The sequence below is a fragment of the Stegostoma tigrinum genome, chromosome 20 (genome assembly GCF_030684315.1).
Source record: "Stegostoma tigrinum isolate sSteTig4 chromosome 20, sSteTig4.hap1, whole genome shotgun sequence".
NCBI lineage: Eukaryota > Metazoa > Chordata > Chondrichthyes > Orectolobiformes > Stegostomatidae > Stegostoma > Stegostoma tigrinum.
In genome coordinates, this window is record NC_081373.1 from 43188456 (window position 1) to 43210201 (window position 21746).

General features: G+C 42.6%; 1 protein-coding gene across 4 annotated transcripts in view; it reads left to right on the forward strand.

Moving 5' to 3' along the window:
• Positions 1-21746, forward strand: part of plce1 (phospholipase C, epsilon 1) — a 363575-nt gene that overhangs the window by 291236 nt on the left and 50593 nt on the right. For 3 of the 4 annotated variants that reach the window (XM_048551434.2, XM_048551438.2, XM_048551436.2), the window contains 7 exons: positions 611-672; positions 1199-1364; positions 1632-1739; positions 1838-1954; positions 2046-2204; positions 7638-7767; positions 16000-16047. In XM_048551434.2, the coding sequence (XP_048407391.1) occupies positions 611-672; positions 1199-1364; positions 1632-1739; positions 1838-1954; positions 2046-2204; positions 7638-7767; positions 16000-16047 (790 nt within the window). The remainder of the gene's footprint in view (positions 1-610; positions 673-1198; positions 1365-1631; positions 1740-1837; positions 1955-2045; positions 2205-7637; positions 7768-15999; positions 16048-21746) is intronic. The other variant, XM_048551435.2, reaches the window with a different exon arrangement.

Consider the following 21746-nt stretch of genomic DNA (forward strand, 5'->3'; position numbering starts at 1 on the left):
TGAAATCTAATGCAACTATTCAGAATTACCCTCGCCATGTTGTCAAGGCGATGACAGAAGAACAACATTAAATGCGATCCCCTTTCTATCCAGCCAACTGTTATGCCGATTTCATTGAATTTGGTTGATAAGTATGTATTTGTTTTGCAGATATTACTCTTTAAGAGTTAGGTGAAAATTGCCCACTGAGGGAGCCATGGTGGGGACCAAGGACATTGAGCGGATACTTTCATCTCGCTTACAAAATCTCACAAGAAAAGGAATGTTGTCTTTAAACTTGGGTCATTCAAACAATCTGCTGTGGCACATTTGGAAACCCCCGAATTATAACAGACAGCCCTTTGAAATTCAAACATCTTGTTTTATGTGTTTGTCTTATTCTTATTTGTCCTGTTGGGAATATGGTGAGTGTGGAGATTGGTGACTGTTCCTCACATTGTTATGTCATTGTTGTGCCCAATTCTAAATCAGGATAGTGTCATTGGAGGTGACATATAGTAACTAACAAAAATATTTGAGTCCCTTCACACCAGTGAATTTAGCAGACTACTATCAAGTAAATAGTGCTTCATATTTCATTGAAAAAAATAATATATTTATTCTCTTCTAGAAATTTGAGCCATCAAGTAACATGCGCCAACAGGGGTTGATGTCATTTGAGGGCTTTGCAAGGTAATGCATGTCTCCTTAAATTGCTCTTTGAGATAGGGCCATCAAACCCATATATAGATGACCCAGTCTTTTTGGTGCACTAACAAGAGCTTCGTTCATATTTACCAATTATCTTCTCACTCGGAATTTTTTTCAACTTTAAAGGCTCCACTTCTGTCTCTACATGGACAAAATGTTGAGCTATAGCCAGCATGACCAGATGCAGTCATCAAGTACTTTCCTTTTCAGAATGTTGGGGGTCACATTGTGGGGCAGACAGTGTTTTGGCTTCTTTTGATGTCAACCAATAATTCACATTTTGGATTGGTCCAATGTTCATCGCTGTTTCTTTAGGACTGAGAATGACGCATGAAGTAGAATAGCGCTTGGTGGAATGTAATACACCAAGAGAAGCAAGGGAAATAGTGGCTCTTGTATTTTCTAATTTTAGTAACAGCTGAAAGCAACTTTATTGCATTTATAATAATTACAGAGTGTCACTTGTACATACCACATTTTATACATCTTTAACAAATACTATTTTCAGGTTTCTAATGGACAAAGAAAATGCTGCTTCAAAGAATGATGAATCCCAAGTTAATGTTGACGATTTACAGTACCCACTTTCATATTATTACATTGAATCCTCACATAACACTTACCTCACAGGCCATCAACTTAAAGGAGAGTCCTCAGTAGAACTTTACAGCCAGGTATCAGATTCTTAACTCCAGTCTTTCCTTCTCTTGTGTGTCTGCAGCTGTTCCCACCTGATTTTTGCTCTGTCCCTTGGCCTTTGTCTATTTCTGTCTGCCTGCCTGAGAGTCCATCTCCTGCTCTCTTTGTCCCTTGTCCTTTCTCTATCTTAAATCTTCCTTCTTTCCTTCTATCTCTTTAACTTGCTCTTTCTCTCTCATTTGTGTGCTTCATTAAAGTTCCAATCCTTCTCCAGTGATTTAGTGCCAATTTTCTGTTTTCAGGTGCTGCTGCAGGGATGTCGGAGTGTGGAGCTGGACTGTTGGGATGGAGATGATGGTATGCCAATCATTTATCATGGCCACACTCTTACCACAAAGATCCCATTTAAGGTGCAGTTCTGTTCACTTTCTTTGGTCTTGTGTGATTAAAAATGAATAGATATCCATAAATGCCAGTTTAATGGCCCTCATTGCATTTTCCCTCATAGGATGTCATTGAATCAATCAATCGCAGTGCATTTGTAAACTCTGAGATGCCAGTCATTTTATCAATAGAGAATCACTGCTCATTGCCTCAGCAGCGCAAGATGGCAGAAATAGTTAAGGTAAGATTACTATTGTTTGTTCCCTGTACTGGGGCTAATGACTGCTGGGCGAGCTCTAACATCGATTCACAAGATCTGTCTATTTCTTTAGAATGTCTTTGGAGACAAACTGGTGACGAAATTTTTGTTTGAGAGTGACTTTGCGGATAATCCAATGCTCCCATCAGTTTGGCAGCTCCGAGGCAAAATCCTTCTCAAAAACAAGAAACTGAAGGCCCACCAGACTCCAGTAGATATACTTAAACAAAAGGTAAGCTGTGTTTAGAATTTTCTGGTAGATCATAATCATAACTTATAAGACTTGCTAGTCTGGAAATATAATTGTGTTGGTGTATTTTATACTTCTCAATGTCAGATAACTTTATGAAAGACCAGATGAATCCATGAATCCATAAAATGACCCGACAAAGAATTGGCTGGGTACAGATCCGCCTTGAGCTGTAGTGCTAAGCAGGCTAGACTCCACTGCGGTATTTAACATATGCCCTATGCCAGACCACACAGAATAATCTTTTTTTAACCCCGGTGGGTGGCTCCTGTACTTGGATCTAATGAATCCCTAGGGCACAGCTAAACAGAGGAAATTCAGAATCAAGTATTGCACAGTGGTGAGGTGAACATTTTTGATCCATTCACTAAAATGGACCAAAGATCAAGCCCATGAAGCTTCCTCTATACTCTGTATCCAGGCATTCCAGTGCAGTCTGGTATAGAAATGGGAAAATCTGCCTCACTATTTCCGTATTGAAAATCCCAGGTCGTGCAGCTGATGCCCTGAGATGACATTTATTGTTATGGAAGTCATTATGTAGGGGGTAACATATTACCAAGGATAGAAGATTGGCTGTCTAACAGGAAACAGAGAGTAGGTGCAAATGGATCATTTTCTGCTTGGCAAGATGTCACAGCCAATTTGCCACAGGAATTAGTGCTGGGGCTCCACTTAGTACAATTTATATCAATGACTTGGATGAAGACACCAAAAGTTAAATTTGTTGATGACCCAAATATCAGTAGGAAAGTCAGTGATGAAGAGAACATAAAGGGATATAGAAATAGCTGGAGAAACTCAGTAGGTCTGGCAGCATGTATGGAGAGAAAACAGAGTGAATGTTTCAGGTCCAGTGACCCCCCCCCCCCCCCCTTAACAAAGGGGTATACAGTCATTCCTCCGTATCTGCGAGGGTCCCATTCCTGAGAACACTACAAATGATGACCTTTATAAGGACGGAGCTTGTTAAAAGTATTGTGGATATGCAAATTTTTGTCCACAAATGTTGGTTTTTGTTGTAACTTTTTTTTGTGCAGACAGGCAAATTTGTGGTTTTGAAATACAGGGGATTTAGTGTAACTAAGTTCAGTGAATGGTCAAAAATTTGGGAATGAAGTACAATGCGAGATGTGAAATTGTCGGTTATGTCTGAAAGAACTTTGAAAACAAGCGTATTGCCTCCATGGTATGAGATTCCAGAGATGCAGATGTAGGTGTCCTAGTGCATGAATTGCAAAAAAAATGTGTGTAGATACACCAAGTAGTTAGGATAGCTATAATGGCATGCTGTCATTTATCGCAAGGAGAATTGAAAACAAAAATAGGGAGGCTATGCTTCAGTTACGTGAGGCATTGTTAAGACTACATCTAGAGTACTGAGCACAGTATTGATTTCCTTATTTAATGAAGGCTGTAGATACATTGGAAGCAATTCAGCAAAGGTTCACTTGACTAATACCTGAAAATGGGCAGATTATCTTGTGAAAAAAGATTGGACAGAGTAGGCTAGTATCTGTTGGATTTAGAAGAGGGAGAGATGACTTAGAACATAGAAGGTTACAGCACAGTACAGGCCCTTCGGCCCTCGATGTTGTGCCGACCTGTCATACCTATCTGAAGCCCATCTAACCTACACTATTCCATGTACATCCATATGCTTGTCCAATGATGACTTAAATGTACCTAAAGTTGGCGAACCTACTACCGTTGCAGGCAAAGCGTTCCATTCCCCTACTACTGTCTGAGTAAAGAAGCTACCTCTGACATCTGTCCTATATCCTTCACCCCTCAATTTAAAGCTATGCCCCCTCGTGCTTGCTGTCACCATCCTAGGAAAAAGGCTCTCCCTATCCACCCTATCTAACCCTCTGATTATTTTATGTGTCTCAATTAAGTCACCTCTCAACCTTCTTATCTCTAACGAAAACAGCCTCAAGTCCCTCAACCTTTCCTCGTAAGACCTTCCCTCCATACCGGGCAACATCCTAGTAAATCTCCTCTGCACCCTTTCCAAAGCTCCACATCCTTTTTATAATGCGGTGACCAGAACTGTACGCAATACTCCAAGTACGGCCACACCAGAGTTTTGTACAGCTGCAGCATAACCTCTTGGTTCCGGAACTCAATCCTTCTATTAATAAAAGCTAAAACACTGTATGCCTTCTTAACAGCCCTGTAACCTGGGTGGCAACTTTCAAGGATCTGTGTACATGGACACCGAGATCTCTCTGCTCATCTACACTACCAAGAATCTTACCATTAGCCCAGTTCTTTGCCTTCTGGTTACTCCTACCAAAGTGCATCACCTCACACTTGTCTGCATTAACGTCCATTTGCCACCTCTCAGCCCAGCTCTGCAGCTTATCTATGTCTCTCTGCAACCTATGGCATCCTTCATCACTATCCACAACTCCACCGACCTTGGTGTCGTCTGCAAATTTACTAACCCATCCTTCTACGCCCTCATCCAGGTCATTTATAAAAATGACAAACAGCAGTGGACCCAACACCGACCCTTGCGGTACACCACTAGTAACTGGTCTCCAGGATGAACATTTCCCATCAACTACCACCCTCTGTCTTCTTTCAGCAAGCCAATTTCCGATCCAAACTGCTATATCTCCCACAATTCCATTCCTCCGCATTTTGTACAATAGCCTATTGTGGGGAACCTTATCGAACGCCTTGCTGAAATCCATATACACCACATCAACCGGTTTACTCTCAACTACCTGTTTGGTCACCTTCTCAAAGAACTCAATAAGGTTTGTGAGACGAGGCCTACCCTTCACAAAACCGTGCTGACTATCCCTAATCAATTTATTCTTTTCTAGATGATTATAAATCCTATCTCTTATAACCTTTTCCAACACTTTACCAACTTGACTGAAATATATAAGATTCCGAGGGATCTTGACAAGAAAAATGTGGGAAGGATGTTCTGTCCCAGAAGGGAACCCAGAACTAGGGATCAATTTTTTAAAAAAATGGCTACCCATTTAACTCAAGTAATGTATTAAAATTGCCTTTGGAATTCTCTTCCTGAAAAGGCAGTGACAATTGAGCCTTCGAATATTTTTAAGGCTGAGACAGGTAGATTCTTGAAGAGTAAGTGGGTGTAAGTGGGAATGTGGAGTTCTAAGACCAGCTACGATCTAATTGAATGGTGAAACAGACTCAAGAGCCAAGTGCCTGCTCCTACCTCATGTGTCCATATGATTGTTCGTATCGCCAATTCACTTAGAAAAATATTTTATGACCAGTCAGAATAAACATGGTCTAGTGTTTGACAAAATAATTTAGATTTTGAGGATGTAAGTGGATAAAGAGGGTACCAGCAATTGTCATGCACTTGAATTTCCAAAAGGCATTTGATAAGGTGCCATACTGAAGGTTACTATGTGAAAAAAAGGCAGAGAATTTCATGTCATGTTGTAGTATGCATAGAATATAGCTTAACTATCAGGAAATGAGTATAACAAGTGTGTGCTCTTTTTAAGCTGGCAAGCTGTAGCTAGTCAAGTGCAGAAAGGAGCACAGCTGGTACCTCAACTATTTACGGTCTATATCAATGACTTACATCAAGCTCGCCAAGAGTGATATATCTACATTCACAGATAATACAAAGCTAGTTTGGAATATGAGCTGAGAGGCGGATGCAAAGAGGCTTTAAAGAGATATAGGTAAGTTAGAATGGACAACTAGGCGATAGCTGGAGTAAAATGTGGAGAAGTGCGAGGTTGTTCATTTTGGATCTAAGAATAAAAAGCAGGCTTTTGTGAAAAGCATGGTATCTGTAAATGTTGATTTCCAGAGAGGTTTGAATGTACTTGTATGAGGGATACAGGACATTGGTATGCAAGTACAGCAAGCAATTAACAAGGCCTGTGTCATTTTGGCTTTTATTACAAAGGAATTGGAGTACAAGAGAAAAAACTCCTTGCTATAATAGTACACCGCTTTGGTGAGTCCATACCTGGAACAGCTTTGGTCTTCATAACTTAGGAAGAATATATTTGGATTAGAGGCAGAAAAGGGTCACTGCATATGAGAGGGTTGAAGTCCTTGTAAATTCAGCCTATATTCTCTAAAGGTTAGAATCTTAAGAGACAATCTCATTAAAATATGCAATGTTCTGAAGGAGATACCATGTAGAGCTGGATGAACACACCAGTCCAAGCAAAAGGGAAAAAGGGCCTGGGCCCGAAACATCACCTTTCCTGCTCCTCTGATGCTGCTTGGCCTGCTGTGTTCATCCAGCTCTACACCTTGCTATCTAGGGTGCTAAAGGATCTTGACAGGGCAGACACGGTAAGATAATTTTCTCTGGCTTGGGAATCCAGAACACAGATGCACAGTGGCTGCATGTGAGATCTGTTGCTTAAGACAGAGATGAGAAATTTCTTTGGTCAGAGGATCATCTTCACTTTCACCACCCTCTCATACTACAAGTTGCAGGCCATTTTCACTTGCTGCATTCTTCCTTACATTTCCTTAAGGTAGCGGTTGAGGTTAGATAGACCTTAGGTTTTGGGTAAAAGATCGGCACAACATCGTGGGCCGAAGGGCCTGTACTGTTCTATGTTTTATGTTCTATGCCCTTGTATTTCTTATTGGACGCCTTAAATCTGTGTCCCCAGTGCATGCACTATCAGCTAATGGGAACAGCCTTTGTGTTCTGTCTAATTTGCCAAAATCTGTTACAATCATCTGCATCTTTATGAATCTCCCATTAACCCACCTTTGCTCCAAAGATGACAAATCCGATTTCTTTAACCTAAGTAATCGTTAAATTCCCTCATCGCTGATTCCACTCTTGGGAACCTCTCAAGTGTGTGTTGATCAGATCCCGGGTGCTGTTATATCTCTCTGAGGGAATGTGCTGGAAATCAGGCCTCATTATTCCCGCATAACAAAATGTGGAGCTGGATGAACACAGCAGGCCAAGCAGCATCTCAGGAGCACAAAAGCTGACGTTTCGAGGGTCTAGGCCCGAAACGTCAGCTTTTGTGCTCCTGAGATGCTGCTTGGCCTGCTGTGTTCATCCAGCTCCAAACTTTGTTATCTTGGATTCTCCAGCATCTGCAGTTCCCATTATCACTCATTATTCCGGCAGTCGTCACAAAAGTTGAAGATTTTATAAGAGAATTCCAAGTTTACTTGTCAAAAAAACTCAGTTTGATTCGTGAAGCATGGTCTGTCTTTTACAAACCTGCGCCTAATGTTTAATATCCTTGCCCAATGAAGGTCTGGCAATCTCACTTCTGAATTTTTCAAGTCATCCTGGCCTCATTGGGCCTGTCTGAGAGAGAAGGTTCTGTGTTCTTCTTGCCTGGTGTTTTCGGCACGGCCTCTTGTTTTGTCAGTCGCTGTGTTGAGGTTTCGTACTAACTGATGCATTATGTCTCACAGGCTCACCAGCTGGCAAACCTGCAGGCACAGGCCAGTAATGGCAACCTGACGGGTCTAGGTAGCCCAAACAACGACGAGGAAGATGACGAAGACGATGACTACGACTACGACTACGAATCTCTCTCTGACGGTAGAAAATGTCTTGTGTCTGATATTTTTATTCTTGATTTGAAACCACACCTTTGGTTAAAACCAAAGAGCCACCTCATCCTCATTGTTTTTTCAAACTAGCATTCTTTGCAAGAGTATGTGTTGTATCAGTATGTTATTAGACTGACCTCCCAATCCTTCAGGTGGTCAATGGTAAATATACTGACTAGATAGAGCAAATTGGGAGCACAGTTTTTATTTTGTAAAGATGCCAGTCAACGTGGGTGTCAGCTGAATTTGGTCTTTCGCCCCACACAGTACACTGTACAATCACAGGGCAACTTGACATTCTAGGAAGCAGATACTCACTCTTGTCCACATGGAAATTCCCAATCTCAGCTGCCAGAGGCCAGTTAGGACCAGGGATGGATGAATTATCCCCTTTCAAAGGCTGGGTGTTCAGAATCCAGTACCCTCCCTCCCTCTGCTTTCTGGGAGAGATTGGCAATATCCACTGGGTCAGTGAAAGGGGGAAATGAGCATTTAAATGAGGGAGCACTCCTACCTCTTCACCCAAATTCCCACCAATGACTAACTTCAATCTAGGTTTGTTAAAGGAGGAATTTGGCGTTGCCTGCATTACTGAGGCGAATTCAGACAAAAATTGACACTGCAGGTATACAAAGATTCATGACTAAGAGTGAAACAGCTTTGTATGGTAGTTTAAATGGGCAGAGAAGAGAGAGAGAGAGAGAGAGAGAGAGAGAGAGAGGGGGGGGGTGGTGGGGGAGAGAGAGAGATGGAGAGTCAGAGAAGCTTAAGGAGGGAATTGCAGAACTTAGGGCCTGAACACTTAAGGGCATGGCCACCAGTGTCGAATTATTATAGTGCAGAAGCAATCATCTAACCCATCAAATCGGCACAGCTCTCTAAAGCAATCCAGTTAGTCCATCCCCTGCTCCGTTTCTGTCACGCTCCACATTTATATTTCTCTCAGGTGCTGAGCTCGTTTTGTTGTGAAGTTACTGATCAGCCCTGCTTTCGGCACTCTCCCACGTTATAGGCCGTTCCCACTTGTCGCACTCTTCCTTACATTCTCTTGCACATCTGATCGAACAGCTTAAACCTGTGTCCCCAGTGTTTGCAACATTTACCAACGGGAACAGCCTTTTTTCTGTCTAAATTGCTGAAATCTACCATTACCATCTGATAATCATCTGCATGTCTATGAAGCTTCCCTCTGCTGCAAAAATAACAGTCACAGAAGGTAAAGATTTCAGAAATGCAGAGAATTCCCCCGTTTACCCGTCAGAAAATTCAGTTTGAGTCAAGAAGCATGATCGGTCTTTTGCAAACCTATGCTGGCTCTCCTTCATGAACTGACAGCTCTCCAAGCACCTGGATTTTGACCTTGTTTTATTTTTTCTAAAGCCTCCTCCATCACTGACGTTGAACTGACCGGTGTGCAGTTACTAGTTCTGTCCTGACATTCCTCCTGGCACTTGGGCAGAGTGTCTTGGGATGTTTTGAACATTATGGCTAACCATTCCCTCAACCCCACCCTCCGCATGCTTTAGAAGCCTGGAATACAGGTCATCTGGCCTAGAGGTCTTATCTTCTCTAAGTATTTTGGTTGCATGCCCTTCCTGACCAAACCCAGATGCAAGATAACCATTAAATCTTCTGGTCACACTGCATTTCTAAACATGTACCATCTTCTTCATTCCGAATACTAATGTCCTAACTCTTATAAGCGCTTAATATATACACACTAATCAAAGATATTTGGCTTCTGTTTTACGTTAATTGCCACTCTTTGTTCACATTCTGTTTTTGCCAGTGAGCAGGCAGGAAAATGGGGTTAAGACTGTAAACACCCGCCAAGATCTGTCTGAATGGTGGAGCAGGCTTGAGCACGGTGTCTCAGTGGTTAGCGCTGCTGCCTGTCAGTGCCAGGAACCCAGGTTCAATTCCAGCCTCGGGTGTCTGTCTGTGTGGAGTTTGCACATTCTCCCTGTGTCTGTGTGGGTTTGCTCCAGGTGCTTCAAAGGTGTGCAGGCTGGGGTGGATTGGCCGAGCTAAACTGTGCAGGCCAAATGGATTAGCCATAGGAAATGCAGCGCTGTGGGGATAGAGTAGAGGAGTGGGTCTGGATGGGATGCTGTTCAGTAGGTTGGTGTGGACCCGATGGCTGAATGGCCTGTTTCCACACTGTAAGGATTCTGTATGTTCCCCCCTATTTCTTATTATCTTACTTTCCTCCTCACTTCTCCTGTCAGCCTATTTTTATATCGCACTCAAAGAGTTGACTAGACATCCATCCTACACTCGTTTTTACTTAATTGGCTTCTCAATCTCCTTTGGTTCTAGAACATAGAACAATACAGCGCAGAACAGGCCTTTTGGCCCTCGATGTTGCACCGACCTGTGAACTAATCTAAGCCCCTCCCCCTACACTATCCCATCATTATCCAAATGCTTATCCAAAGATAAGCTTCTCCTGCCCTTTCCTCTGGTAGGGAGTTACCTAACCTATACCAGTAGTCGGGGTTGAACAAAGGGCTAGAACTGGAGATGTAAGATTGGAGGAGCACTGACAATAAATACAATATGTAACATGCCCAGTGCCAACCCCAAATACACTAATACTTGCAATCAGTCTAAATGGCAGAATGAATCACTAACATTTATCTTTAATATCGATTTTGTAGGAATTGTACATCTTTGAAAGGTATTGAGCTGATCAAATCCTGTCAAGTCTCGAGGTGTTGATCCAATGTGTGCAGCTGATTTAAGTTTCTTAATTATGTTTGATCAAAATCATAGCATTAAGGCCCAGGTTTTGCCACAGAGCAGACCCTGCTCACCATGGTAAAAATGGCAAAATACCTCCAGTATCTGAGGTTTCATTCCCTAATCCAACTTTTTCTCATTTCTGTGGGGGTGAGAATCAGAGGATCTGTAGTTTGTGTACGTACAGTTCGTGGAGACAGCTGTCTCCACTCAGATCTAATCTTTGAGCCCCTGGTGTTAAAAAAACCAGAGTGTGCAGACCACACACAGGCACCAGCATGTCTAGTCTCAGGGCATCCCTTTCGGATAGCCAGAGTATTCCTTGAGAGAGCTGATGCACCCCTGTAGACTTGTTTTCAGAACATTTCGATGGTAGAGGTCACAGACCCTTTAGGTGCGGAGTGGGTCTTTCGGGTCTCCTTTTGGGCATGGATCAGATGGCCTTTAGGATTGTTAACTATGAAGAAAGGTTGCATTAACCTCTCGGAACCGCCCAACTGGTCAAAAACTGACAAAACTTGTCAAGAAGTGTCAGTGGTTTTATAAATGCCTATTTTTCCTCAATAGAGCGTGATCTACAGTAATCAACCTTCTTCTAAATTCAGTATGCGTGATTACTTATTCAAGGTGAATTGACTTTAAAGGTGAATTAGGTAAGGATGACCGATGAAAGTAGGCACTAAGTTAGCATGGAGAGTATGAAGGGCCACAGAGAATTGGTGAGTGAGTGGTATGGGGTAGCACTTTGGGCTATGAGGAGCTGTAGGAGATGGGTAGCATGGGGGTGTGAAATACAGTGAGGGAGGTGTGAAGAGTGAAGGCTGGAGGAAGGCTTTGTGTTTTAGTCTTTTAATTTTTGGCCACAGCGCGAGAGCCCTGAGGTTGTCTTTCCACCCATCCCATCTCAGATTGACTGCTTCCTCGGATCTATCCAGGTCACCTGTTTTGGTGCTAGTTCGCACACGTACCTGTCCCCCACACCAGATTGAAAATGGCCAGGATTTCTCCCACTTCTGCACATACAACCTTGAATTGAAAATTGAACTTGACCATAACACAGATTAGAGTAAAGGCTGAATGTTGTCTCCTGCAAGATGTGCATTTCTACTAGCACAGAAGTAATATCAGCAAATAGTGCAGAAACCGTGCTTTAGGGGCGTAGGAATAGGAGTAGGCCTTTCAGCCCCTTAAGCCTCTTCTACCATTCAGCAAGAGCATGGTTGATCAGTGGCTGAACTCCATGTATCAACAGTTGCTGAGCAAAATGATCTCTTTAGGTTTCAACTTATTATGTTGCGGGATGAATAAGAAACAAGGTCCAGCCAAGCTCCTGGCAAATGTAATTCCTAAAAATAAATGGAAACACAGCTTCAATTTGGATTCACTTCCCCCTCTAGCTCAGCAGCCTCACAAAGTTGAAACTTCATTATTTTCTATCGCTTGTCCTCGCCGTGTGGTGAACTGCAATGGTTATCCTTAGCACTCCTGTGCAAAAAAGGGATTAATCTACCTATGTTTCCCACTCTGGAATAGGCACATGTATGTAAGCATTATCCTGGGGCCTAACTGAAATGACTGTGATGCCTGTCATAGTTAAATACCCTGTTGGGCACTGGTTACCTAATGAATGAAACACCAGAAACACTTCAACACATGTAAGAGAGAGGGAAATATGGAAAACCTGGGGTTGGGGGGTGGGGAGGAGAATGTTCCCATAGGTCAGGTCATTGGCAGTAGGTAGGTAGGTATTGCTGTTGCTCACCTATCTCCAGCAAGGGGCATCAGGCTGACCACTTGTCACTCCACTCTTAATAACTCGCCCAGCACCAAAGCTGCTACTATGTGACTGGGCACCGTGACAGTGACATTTAATTGTTCCAGTGTTTAATGCAGCCTAAAAACATCCATGTGGTAACAATATCCATTAAATGTTAATGGTCAGATTAACACGCCCAGCCAAGATAATTATCAAGTGTATAATTTAGATAATGCAGTTCAGGCCTTCCAGACTAACACTGAGTCAGCTATTGTATTCATATTTGTCATGCCAAAACAACAGCCTAAACTACATTTAACTGTTAGATGCTCACAGATGTGAATACTTGCATTACACACAACTAGCTTGAAGTGTTGATTCCACCTGTCAAGTATTAGCTACTCCTGTGTGAAACAAAAACTGAAAATGTGGAGGTTGAGAATATAAGGTTCAAGTACTTTCAAAGGCAGAGACACAGATTTGTTATAACAAGATGTAGAGCTGGATGAACACTGCAGGCCAAGCAGCACTAGAGGAGCAGGAAGGCTGATGTTTTGGGCCTAGACCCTTCTTCAGAAGCATTTTTTCCTGAAGAAGGGTCTTGGCCCGAAATGTCAGCCTTCCTGCTGCTCTGATGCTGCTTGACCTGCAGTGTTCATCCAGCTCTACACCTTGTTATCTCAGATTCTCCAGCATCTGCAGTTTCTACTATCTCTGAGACAGATTTGATGTTGGGTTATGAAATGTGAATGGGCCCTCTTTTGCCTCTCCTTGATTCTTTTATGGGATTGTCCTTTAGGGAAAGAAAACTGCTACACTTACCTGGTCTGGCCTATAAGTTGCTCCATGCCCCACAGCAGTGTGTCTGTCCTCTTGAATGGTCTTACACGTTCACTTCTGGCCCATGTTTCCTAGGTATCCTCTGTAGCCTCTAGTATGCACAATCTTTGGGAGCCATGCAATACCAATGGAAATAATTTTCCTAACAGGTGTAAAACCAAATCTGTAACAATCTAATAATACACTCAAACCTCTTTCATTGATGTTGCAAAGATAAAACCTTAGTTCTGTCGGGGGGGGGGAATAAAAAAGTTTTTTTTAAAAGATATTACCATTGCTGAGAAGGCCAGTATGTCTTGCCCGTACCTAATTGCCATTGCTAAAGTGAAACTCACAATGTCACCTTGAACTGCTGCCATTTCTCTGGTGCAGGTGAACCCCCAGTGCTCCTGGGAGTGCAGTGAAGGTTTACCAGGCTGATTCCAGGGATGGCAGGTCTGAATTATGAGGAGAGATTGACTAAGTTGGGACTGCTTTCACTGGAGTTCAGAGGAATGGGGGAGGGGGAGAAATCTCATAGACACATAAAAATTTCTAACAGGACTGGACACGGTAGATGCAGCGTTGGTGTGTGCAGAACCAGGGGTCACTGTATGAGGACTCAGGGTAGACAGTTTAGGGCGGAGGCGAGAAGACATTTCTTCACCTAAAGAGTGGTGAGCCTGTGGATTTCATTACCACAGGAAGTAGTTGTTGCGAAAACATTGAATGTATTGAAGAGGCAATGAGATGTAGCACTTGGGGCAAATGGGAACAAAGATTATGGGGAGAAAGTGGGATTAGGCTACTGAGTTGAATCATTAGCCATGATCATGAAGAATGACGGAGCAGGCTTGAAAGGCTGAATGGCCGCCTTCTCTTGTCACCCTCTTATCTTCAATGTTTCTATGTTAATCAGCCTGTTCAGATGTGTTATGACATATATCTGGAGCAGGTGGCACTTAAACCTAGACTTTCTAATTCAGAGTGAGGAACACCACCACAGTGCCACGACAGCCCTGCGGTACTACTCGGAAGGTATGTTAAGCCCTTAAGTGCCATTAAGCTTTTTAAACAAACAACTATGTTGTTAGAACTCTTATCAAAGGCAAATAATGTAATTACAAGCTCTTTAAGCTCTCAATTGTTCATTGAACAATTAACTCAATAAACTATTTGCTAAGCTAAGTACTTTTAGAAATCTGTCAAACCTTCATGGTAGCCATAGGTGTCCAAACATTAAATTGCAGCTAGAAGACCCTGAAATTGAAAGAACAGGTGGTGTTAAATTTCCATTTTAATGTGAATTGTCTCTCAATCGCTGGAGGGGGTAGGTGGTTATATTTCTTTTGATTTGCAACAAAATAATCATTTTCAAAGACAGAGTTGACTGTACATTGAAATCAAAGTAACAGAAGTGACAGGATGGGTTTAATGATGTGTTTTTCTGCATTTTTCAATGTAGTGTGGTACTTTCTCAAATGGAGAAAGAGCTGTAATACATGTCAACATTTGCACAATGTGAGTCAATGTAATAGACGATTGACCCTTACAGGAATGATCCAAAGGATGAACCACTGCATTAGCACATATCTGCATTAGAATACAGCATTCAGTTATAACATTGGAACATGTTAAAATGTTTTCAGCTTACCTGTCAGAATGTTCCTGGCTCCTCGGTAGGCTTCCCTGGCATGGGCACTTCCTCTGGATTTCCAAAACCCAAACTAGCACTCAAAAATAGTGTGCAGAAGGGAATGCATTTCTCCTGTGACCCTCACAGTAGGGAGCCTGACATTAAAAGTAGCTCATTTTGCACCTGAGAATTGTGAAAAGGCCGCATGAAAATGACACAAGGTCAGGAAGGCACAGGAAAAGTTGCATGTTCTGCATTTGTAAGGCATTTACCAACATCTTGGGGGAGATGAACATCCAGCCCCAAGAGCAATGTCAGGTTTTCACTTGCCTACGGAAATTGTGGGAGCAACCTCTGCAGGAAGTGAAATTCCTCATTAGCTAATGAGCTCTGGTAATATTGAAATGTCCTATGTTCAAAGTGCCCTGTCTTTATTGTTAATGCTGTGTGTTCCTCATATACTCTGTTAATAATCCACACCACAAACCCAGCTTCCTTACCATTGAATTTGTCCCTATCGTTTATGGTGATCCAAGGCTGAACCAGATTGTGATCTCACTGCTACATTTGACCTTCAGCTGACCATTTGACCACATATCTATGCCCTCACTAACACCATCAACTTTCACTTTTGTAAAATTGCCAGACCGCACTGTTACCTCAGCTCCTGTGCTGATAAAACCCTCATTCACCTGTTGTTAGCACCAGAGTCTACGATTCCAAATCACTCCAAGCCAGCTTTCTAACCAGTGCCCTATTCAAACTTTAACCCATCCAAATCTTTGTGATTTGTACGGAATCCCAACGTCCCATTAACTCTGTTTGCCCTATAGCTGCATTGGCTCCCAATTAAGGACCACCTCAAGTTTAAAATTCCCATTCCCGTTTCCAGATCTCTTTGTGGCTTTTTCCCAAACCCCAGCCCTCCATTCCTCTGCACCTGCAATTTCTGGAAGCTTCTTCAGCCTCGCTACCCTCCCAACGTGTCTGCAGTCCCCCAGTTCTGGCTTTGTGATCAATGCTGATTGTAATCACTCCACCATTGGCAGCCATGCTTTTAGCTGCTGGGGCTCTAAGCTCTGGAATTCTTGGCATCTTTTACTAAGTTAAAGGCACAATATTAATAAAGGTTGTTGCAGTTTTCCTTGGGCAGTTATTCATTTTTCTCCAGTTTTACTAACATTTAATATTTCTTAAAACTCACTGTGCTGACTAATTTCTGACTCTCTGCTTTTATTCCCCTTCTGTCTTGTGTTCTTCTCCTGTAGCTGATGCTCTTATGGCTTCCTCCTCTCCTGCAGTGAATGACCAAGAAGGTAAAAGTCCCAGTTTCACCACTGGAATGCTGATGCTGTTGATGGTGCTGCAGTGTGGGGATGGCAGGGCCAGGATGGGTCTGACATCAATATTATCTGTAATATTCCTATATTATCAAATATCAATTCAATGCAGCCATTCCCATTTTGGAGCCACTGCCAAGCTGATATCATCACAGCCTTGGTGCTCTAATCTAGCTTCTGTTTGATTTCGTGGCTCTGACTCAAAATTCAGCGGATGCTGAGAATATGAAATTAAAAAAATAAATAAAGGGGTGGCACGATGGCCCAGTATTTAGTGCTGCTGCCTCACAGCGCCAGGGGCCCGGGTTCACTTCCACCCTCGGGCGACTGTCTGCGTGGAGTTTGCACATTCTCCCCGTGTCTGCGTGGGTTTCCTCCGGGTGCTCCAGTTTTGTCCCACAGTCCAAAGATGTGCAGGTTAGGTGGATTAGCCATGCTAAATTGCCCATAGTGTTCAGGGATGTGTAGGTTAGGTGGGTTATTGGGGGGATGGGTCTGGGTGGGATGCATTGAGTGTCGGTATAGACTTGTCGGGCCAAAGGGCCTGTTTTCACACTGTAGGGAGTCTATGTTGAACTATGATCTATGTTGGAAATACTCAGCAGGCCACACAGCTTCTATGGGAAGCAAAACATTTCCGGTCTGTGACCTCTCAGCAGAACAAGGACAAGTTATAAATGTAACAGACTCTGGACAAGTGAGAGGAGAACGATTGGAAAAAGAGCAAAGAGAAAATCTACAAAAGGTGGAAGACAGAGGAGGTTAAATGAGACAGGTAACATGAAGCCAAAGAGAATGGCAATAGGACACAAGAGGAGATTGAACAGTTTCTGTTAGGACTCACAACAGAAGTAAAACTAAAGCCTAAAAGTGAAAGGAAACAAAATGGGGGTAGAGATACCCGTTGAAAGACTGTAAAGCACTGAATGAAAGAACGAGGTGTAGCTTCTCAAACCCTCTTGGCCACTGCAAGAGGCTGAGGACAGAAAGATCAGCGCGAGTTTAGGGTGGAGGATGGAAAATGCCGGCTCACCAGAGGCTCAAGGATCCACCTGAGGGTTGAAGCGATGGGTGCTGTAAACTGTTTATACTCACTCGGTTTATATTCGGTCTCCCCAGCCACATTGTTCACGATGAACGCAGTAAATTGAGAGGGGTGTTTCAATAGGGAGGAGCGTTTTGGGGCCTTGGAGCGATCATTTTGTTCAATTTCTGCAATCCCCAGCATAATGTCTCCTGCTAACACATCTTCCCCTCCCCGTTTAGCATTCCAAGGCAACCCAGCCTCCATGACTTCCTGTCCCACTTCTCAATCACCATGAGTCCTTACCAGGCACCTTGCCACGGAAGCACAGAAGATGCAACTCCTGCAGTTTTACTGCCTTCCTCAGCACTCAAAAACCTCCAAAATGGGCCCTTCCGTCTTGGTTGTCACTTCCATTCACAGTAGGCAGCTGATCCAGAGTGTTTTGAAAGCAGGGAGAAGTGCAGGAGGCAGTGATGACTGACAGTAATCTGTCCATGGTCTCAGTAACCCCAGCCTGAGGCAGGAAAATTAGTTCCTATTAATACAGAGATAGTAGGAACTGCCAATGCTGGAGAATCTGAGATTACACGGTGTGAAGCTGGATGAACAGAGAGGAGCAGGAAAGCTTGACGTTTCGGGTCGAGACCCTTCAGCTCTGAAGAAGGGACTCAACCCGAAACGTCAGCTTTCCTGCTGCTCTGATGCTGCTTGGCCTGCTGTGTTCATCCAGCTTCGCACTGTGTTATCTTAGTTCCTATTAATGCTGTTTCTCTGTCTGCAGATGCTGCCTGATCTGCTGAGTGTTTGCAGTATTTATGACTGTGATTAGTGAGCCTGTCACTGCTATCCCAGTATCACATCTTACTTTGGAAGAAGAGGGAAGCACTGGGATAAACAGCAACACTCCTGCCTGTACTTTTAAATGTTGTAGCGTGCAAGTAGCAGAAATACTGATCACCTTGAAGTTTCTGATAGACTGACGCTATGTTGCTACAGGGAATAAGTAGTTTCCAACCAGCTTTCTTCTAAGGTTACTTGCATTGTGTGGTGAAGTTTAAGCTGAGAAACCATTCCAGTGTATTTCCTGATACTTTGAATTGGTGATTTATTACTGTCACATGTACCGAGATACAGTGAAAAGTGTTGTTTAGTGTGCTATACAGGCAGATCATACCATACAAAATGCATCAGGCTAACAGTGTTACAGCCACAGAGAAAGTGCAGAGAGAGAGAGAGATCAGAATTTATGTTTGAGAGGTCAGTTCAGAAGTTTAATGACAGCGGGGAAGAAGCTGTTCTTGAATCTATTTGGATGTATATTCAAATTTTTATATCTTCTGCGCGACAGGAGAGGGTGGAAGGGGTCCTGAATGATGTTGGTTGCTTTCCCAAGGCAGTGCGAATTGTGTAATGCTTCTGTTATCAGTACAGTGCGGAGCTGGAGGAACACAGCAGGCCAGGGCAGCATCAGAGGAGCAGAAAAGTTGATGTTTTGGATCGGGAGCCTTCTGACTTCTGCATATTGTCTCTGACGTCAAGCATCTGCATTTCTTGCTATCTCCCGCTCCTATTATCAAGTTAAGATTTGATAATGTCCACATAAAACAGTTAACAGTTGGGATGTAATTACTGCTAATCCACCCAGGGTGAAACATACCTCCCCTTCCTTTCTTTTTTACGCTACTTAATAGACATAGGTAGCTCTCTGTTGAGGTTATAAATTCTTTACGTTTTATGTATTTGACTTATTATTTTCTGCTTCTGTTTTTCACCGAAATTTGAGGGCAGATATTCACCTCTTTTGTTCACCACATGTTTTGGAAAGAAACAATATTTAAATGGGTTTTACTGAATAATGTTGCCACTGCACATAAATATTTCAGTTGGCACATTGTTGGAAGTGTATTTACAAAATTAATCATCCTGTCACCATCACTGCCAGTGAAGGAAGTTTTCCATTATAACTGTTTTCCAAACACTTTTTCTTTCCCTCAGATGATTGAGTTGGTCTTGCCCAAAATATTTTAGCAAAAGAAAATGTGAAAACGGCAGATTGAGCACACCCAAGCATCACATTCCAGATGCCATACTTAGTCATGGACACATAGTCACTGGAAATGCTGGCTGCCCCACCACTACTGCTGGATCTGAGCAAGCATATTCCAATCCTTACAATATCCGGCCAAAGGAACAAGACTGTATCTACCTGCGTTAACTTCCCTATAATTAAGATTGTGGGTACTTGAACGGATGCATCTCTGCATTGACAGGATAATGCATTTAACATTATGTGGTATATCATTCCTTTTGTTATGAGGCAGTACATCATTTGACTTGTGATGTTGCAAGTTCCTCCCTCCACACTTCAGGGGTTGCATCCTGTCTGCAGTGCAGGTGTAAAGTTTCATGTGCAAAGCATGTGGCGTACTTGTGTGCCTGATTCACTCAAATTGCACATTGCTAAAACAGCAACAAGATCACCTTTTACCCAGTTAAGAATCAGCCAAGCAGTAAGCAGGAATAGAAGCCATCCGTTGTGAGATCAACATCACTGTGTCAGAGGCAGATTGAGGGTGTACTGATTGGTAGTAGCAAATATGGCCTATATATTTTGGTCACTGCTTTACTTTGAAATCTGCCTGAAGTATCTGCAAGCCTCATGTATTAATATGAGGGTCCTGTACCCACTTTACAGAAACGCCATGAAGTGAGTCAGTAATAGCAGGAATTCCAACAAGTGTTTCAGGCTCTTGCTGGTCGAGCTGGCCATCTTTAATCTGGAGCCTGCCCACCTCTGCATTACCTTAATTTTATGGACCCTACCAACCTGCAGTCACCCCACTTTCCATTTGGTTCTCTCTTCACCCCAGGTTTATTGAAATTGAAGGGTCTTGAGCTCACCGGAGACATTCCTATTTAGCATGGCTCTTGTTGAGTAAGTGCTTTGGGACCCTGGAACAACTTTGCGATGATGCCTGTGAGCAGCACATCACTGAGTATAAATAGTACAGTGTAGGTGGAGTTATAATACATTAGAAAGACTTACATGAGCACCTACCATGAATCCAAATGAAGAAAATAGATTAGTGTGTTTGTAATGTAACTACAAGTCAGAGCATTGCATAGACAGCAGTGTTTAGTAATTATATATAATGAGTAGTGTTATTTTAGAGACTAGGCCTCCTGGAATTAAAAAGAGAAGGAGTTTAGATGTGAAGTTAGTTGAGTGACAGGAAGCAATGTGTAGTGGTGAACTTGAAGAATGTGTGAAGTGGGGTTCCTTAGGGATCTATACTAGGCTCAGGCCTTTCCTTGATCTCAACTAATTAAATTTGGGTGCATGGGGCAGAATTTTAGAAGATGCAGACGGCACAAAACTTAGAAGTACTATGAACTAAGAGGAAGATGATGACAAACTTTAGAAGATCACAGGCTTGTGAAGTGGGTGGATACATGCAGATTGAATTTAATGCTAATTTATGTGAAGGATTATGCTTTGGTAGGACAAACAAAGAGAGGGAATATAAGAGCTACAATTCTAAAGAGGGTGTAGTAACCGACCGGTCTGGAATATCAGTACACAAATCATTGTAGGTGGCAGGTTGAGAAAGGAGTACAAAAACATGGATTGCACAAAAGATTGGTTGTACTGAGTAAAGGAGGTACATATGGCTGGTAGATAGAAGACTATGTGCTATGCTCCACTTTGATTGGGAACTGCACAATGTATATTTCTTTCCTGAATTGTGTCCATGTGTGGGCAGTGACTTACGATTGGACTGGGCAGTGATATTCTGGTCACACCTTCACAGCAGCGAAATACTGAGAATGTTGGAAAACTGAAACATAAAGCGAAAAATACTGAAAACACTCAGTCACTTTGGCAGCATCTGTAACAAGAGAATCAAAAGTGACATTTGAAATTGCTGAGCTTTCACTGGAACTGTCAGCACTCACTACCGTAGACTTACATAGGCCAAGTGCAGGAGGGACACTGGAAGCACCCTGTTTGGCTCATTGGACTGAGAGGAAGAGGGAGTCAAGATTGTGAAAGAAACCTCACTGTAAAATCTCAACAGTTCTTTCTGTTCTTTTGGGAATTATTTATTTTGAAAAAGAAAATCTGTTTTATTGCCGTTATGTGGCTGCCATGGTACAAACAAATGGGGCGATAAGGTTAATATTGCTTAACACTTTGAAGCTTACTATGGCACATTGCAAGAAACCGGTAAGTAGTGCAAAGCATAGAGACAGTTGCTACATCCTAAAAGTTCTACTGTGGTTTTGAACAGCCTATAAGTATTACTCCACTCTACCCAAATAGGAAATGTGTAATGGATTTTGTCTGGGAATGAAGTGCTTTAATAATTATGCTTTAAAAAAGGAATTTTGTTGTCTACCAGTTTGAGCCAATTGTACTTTTTGCCAAAATAGCTTGAATGACAGACATGGTAGTGACTTATCACTTCTGCCCTGTACCATGTGATGTCTAGAAATGGGATCAATTGTGGAGGAGGTGGGAATGTATAGTTATAGCCTGTTTGGCTTCCAAACTCATCTCGCCCCTCCACCTGACACTTCAAATGGAAGATTGTTTCATTTAATTTTAAATTAAAGTACATGCTTTTCACATTCTGTTGGGTATAAT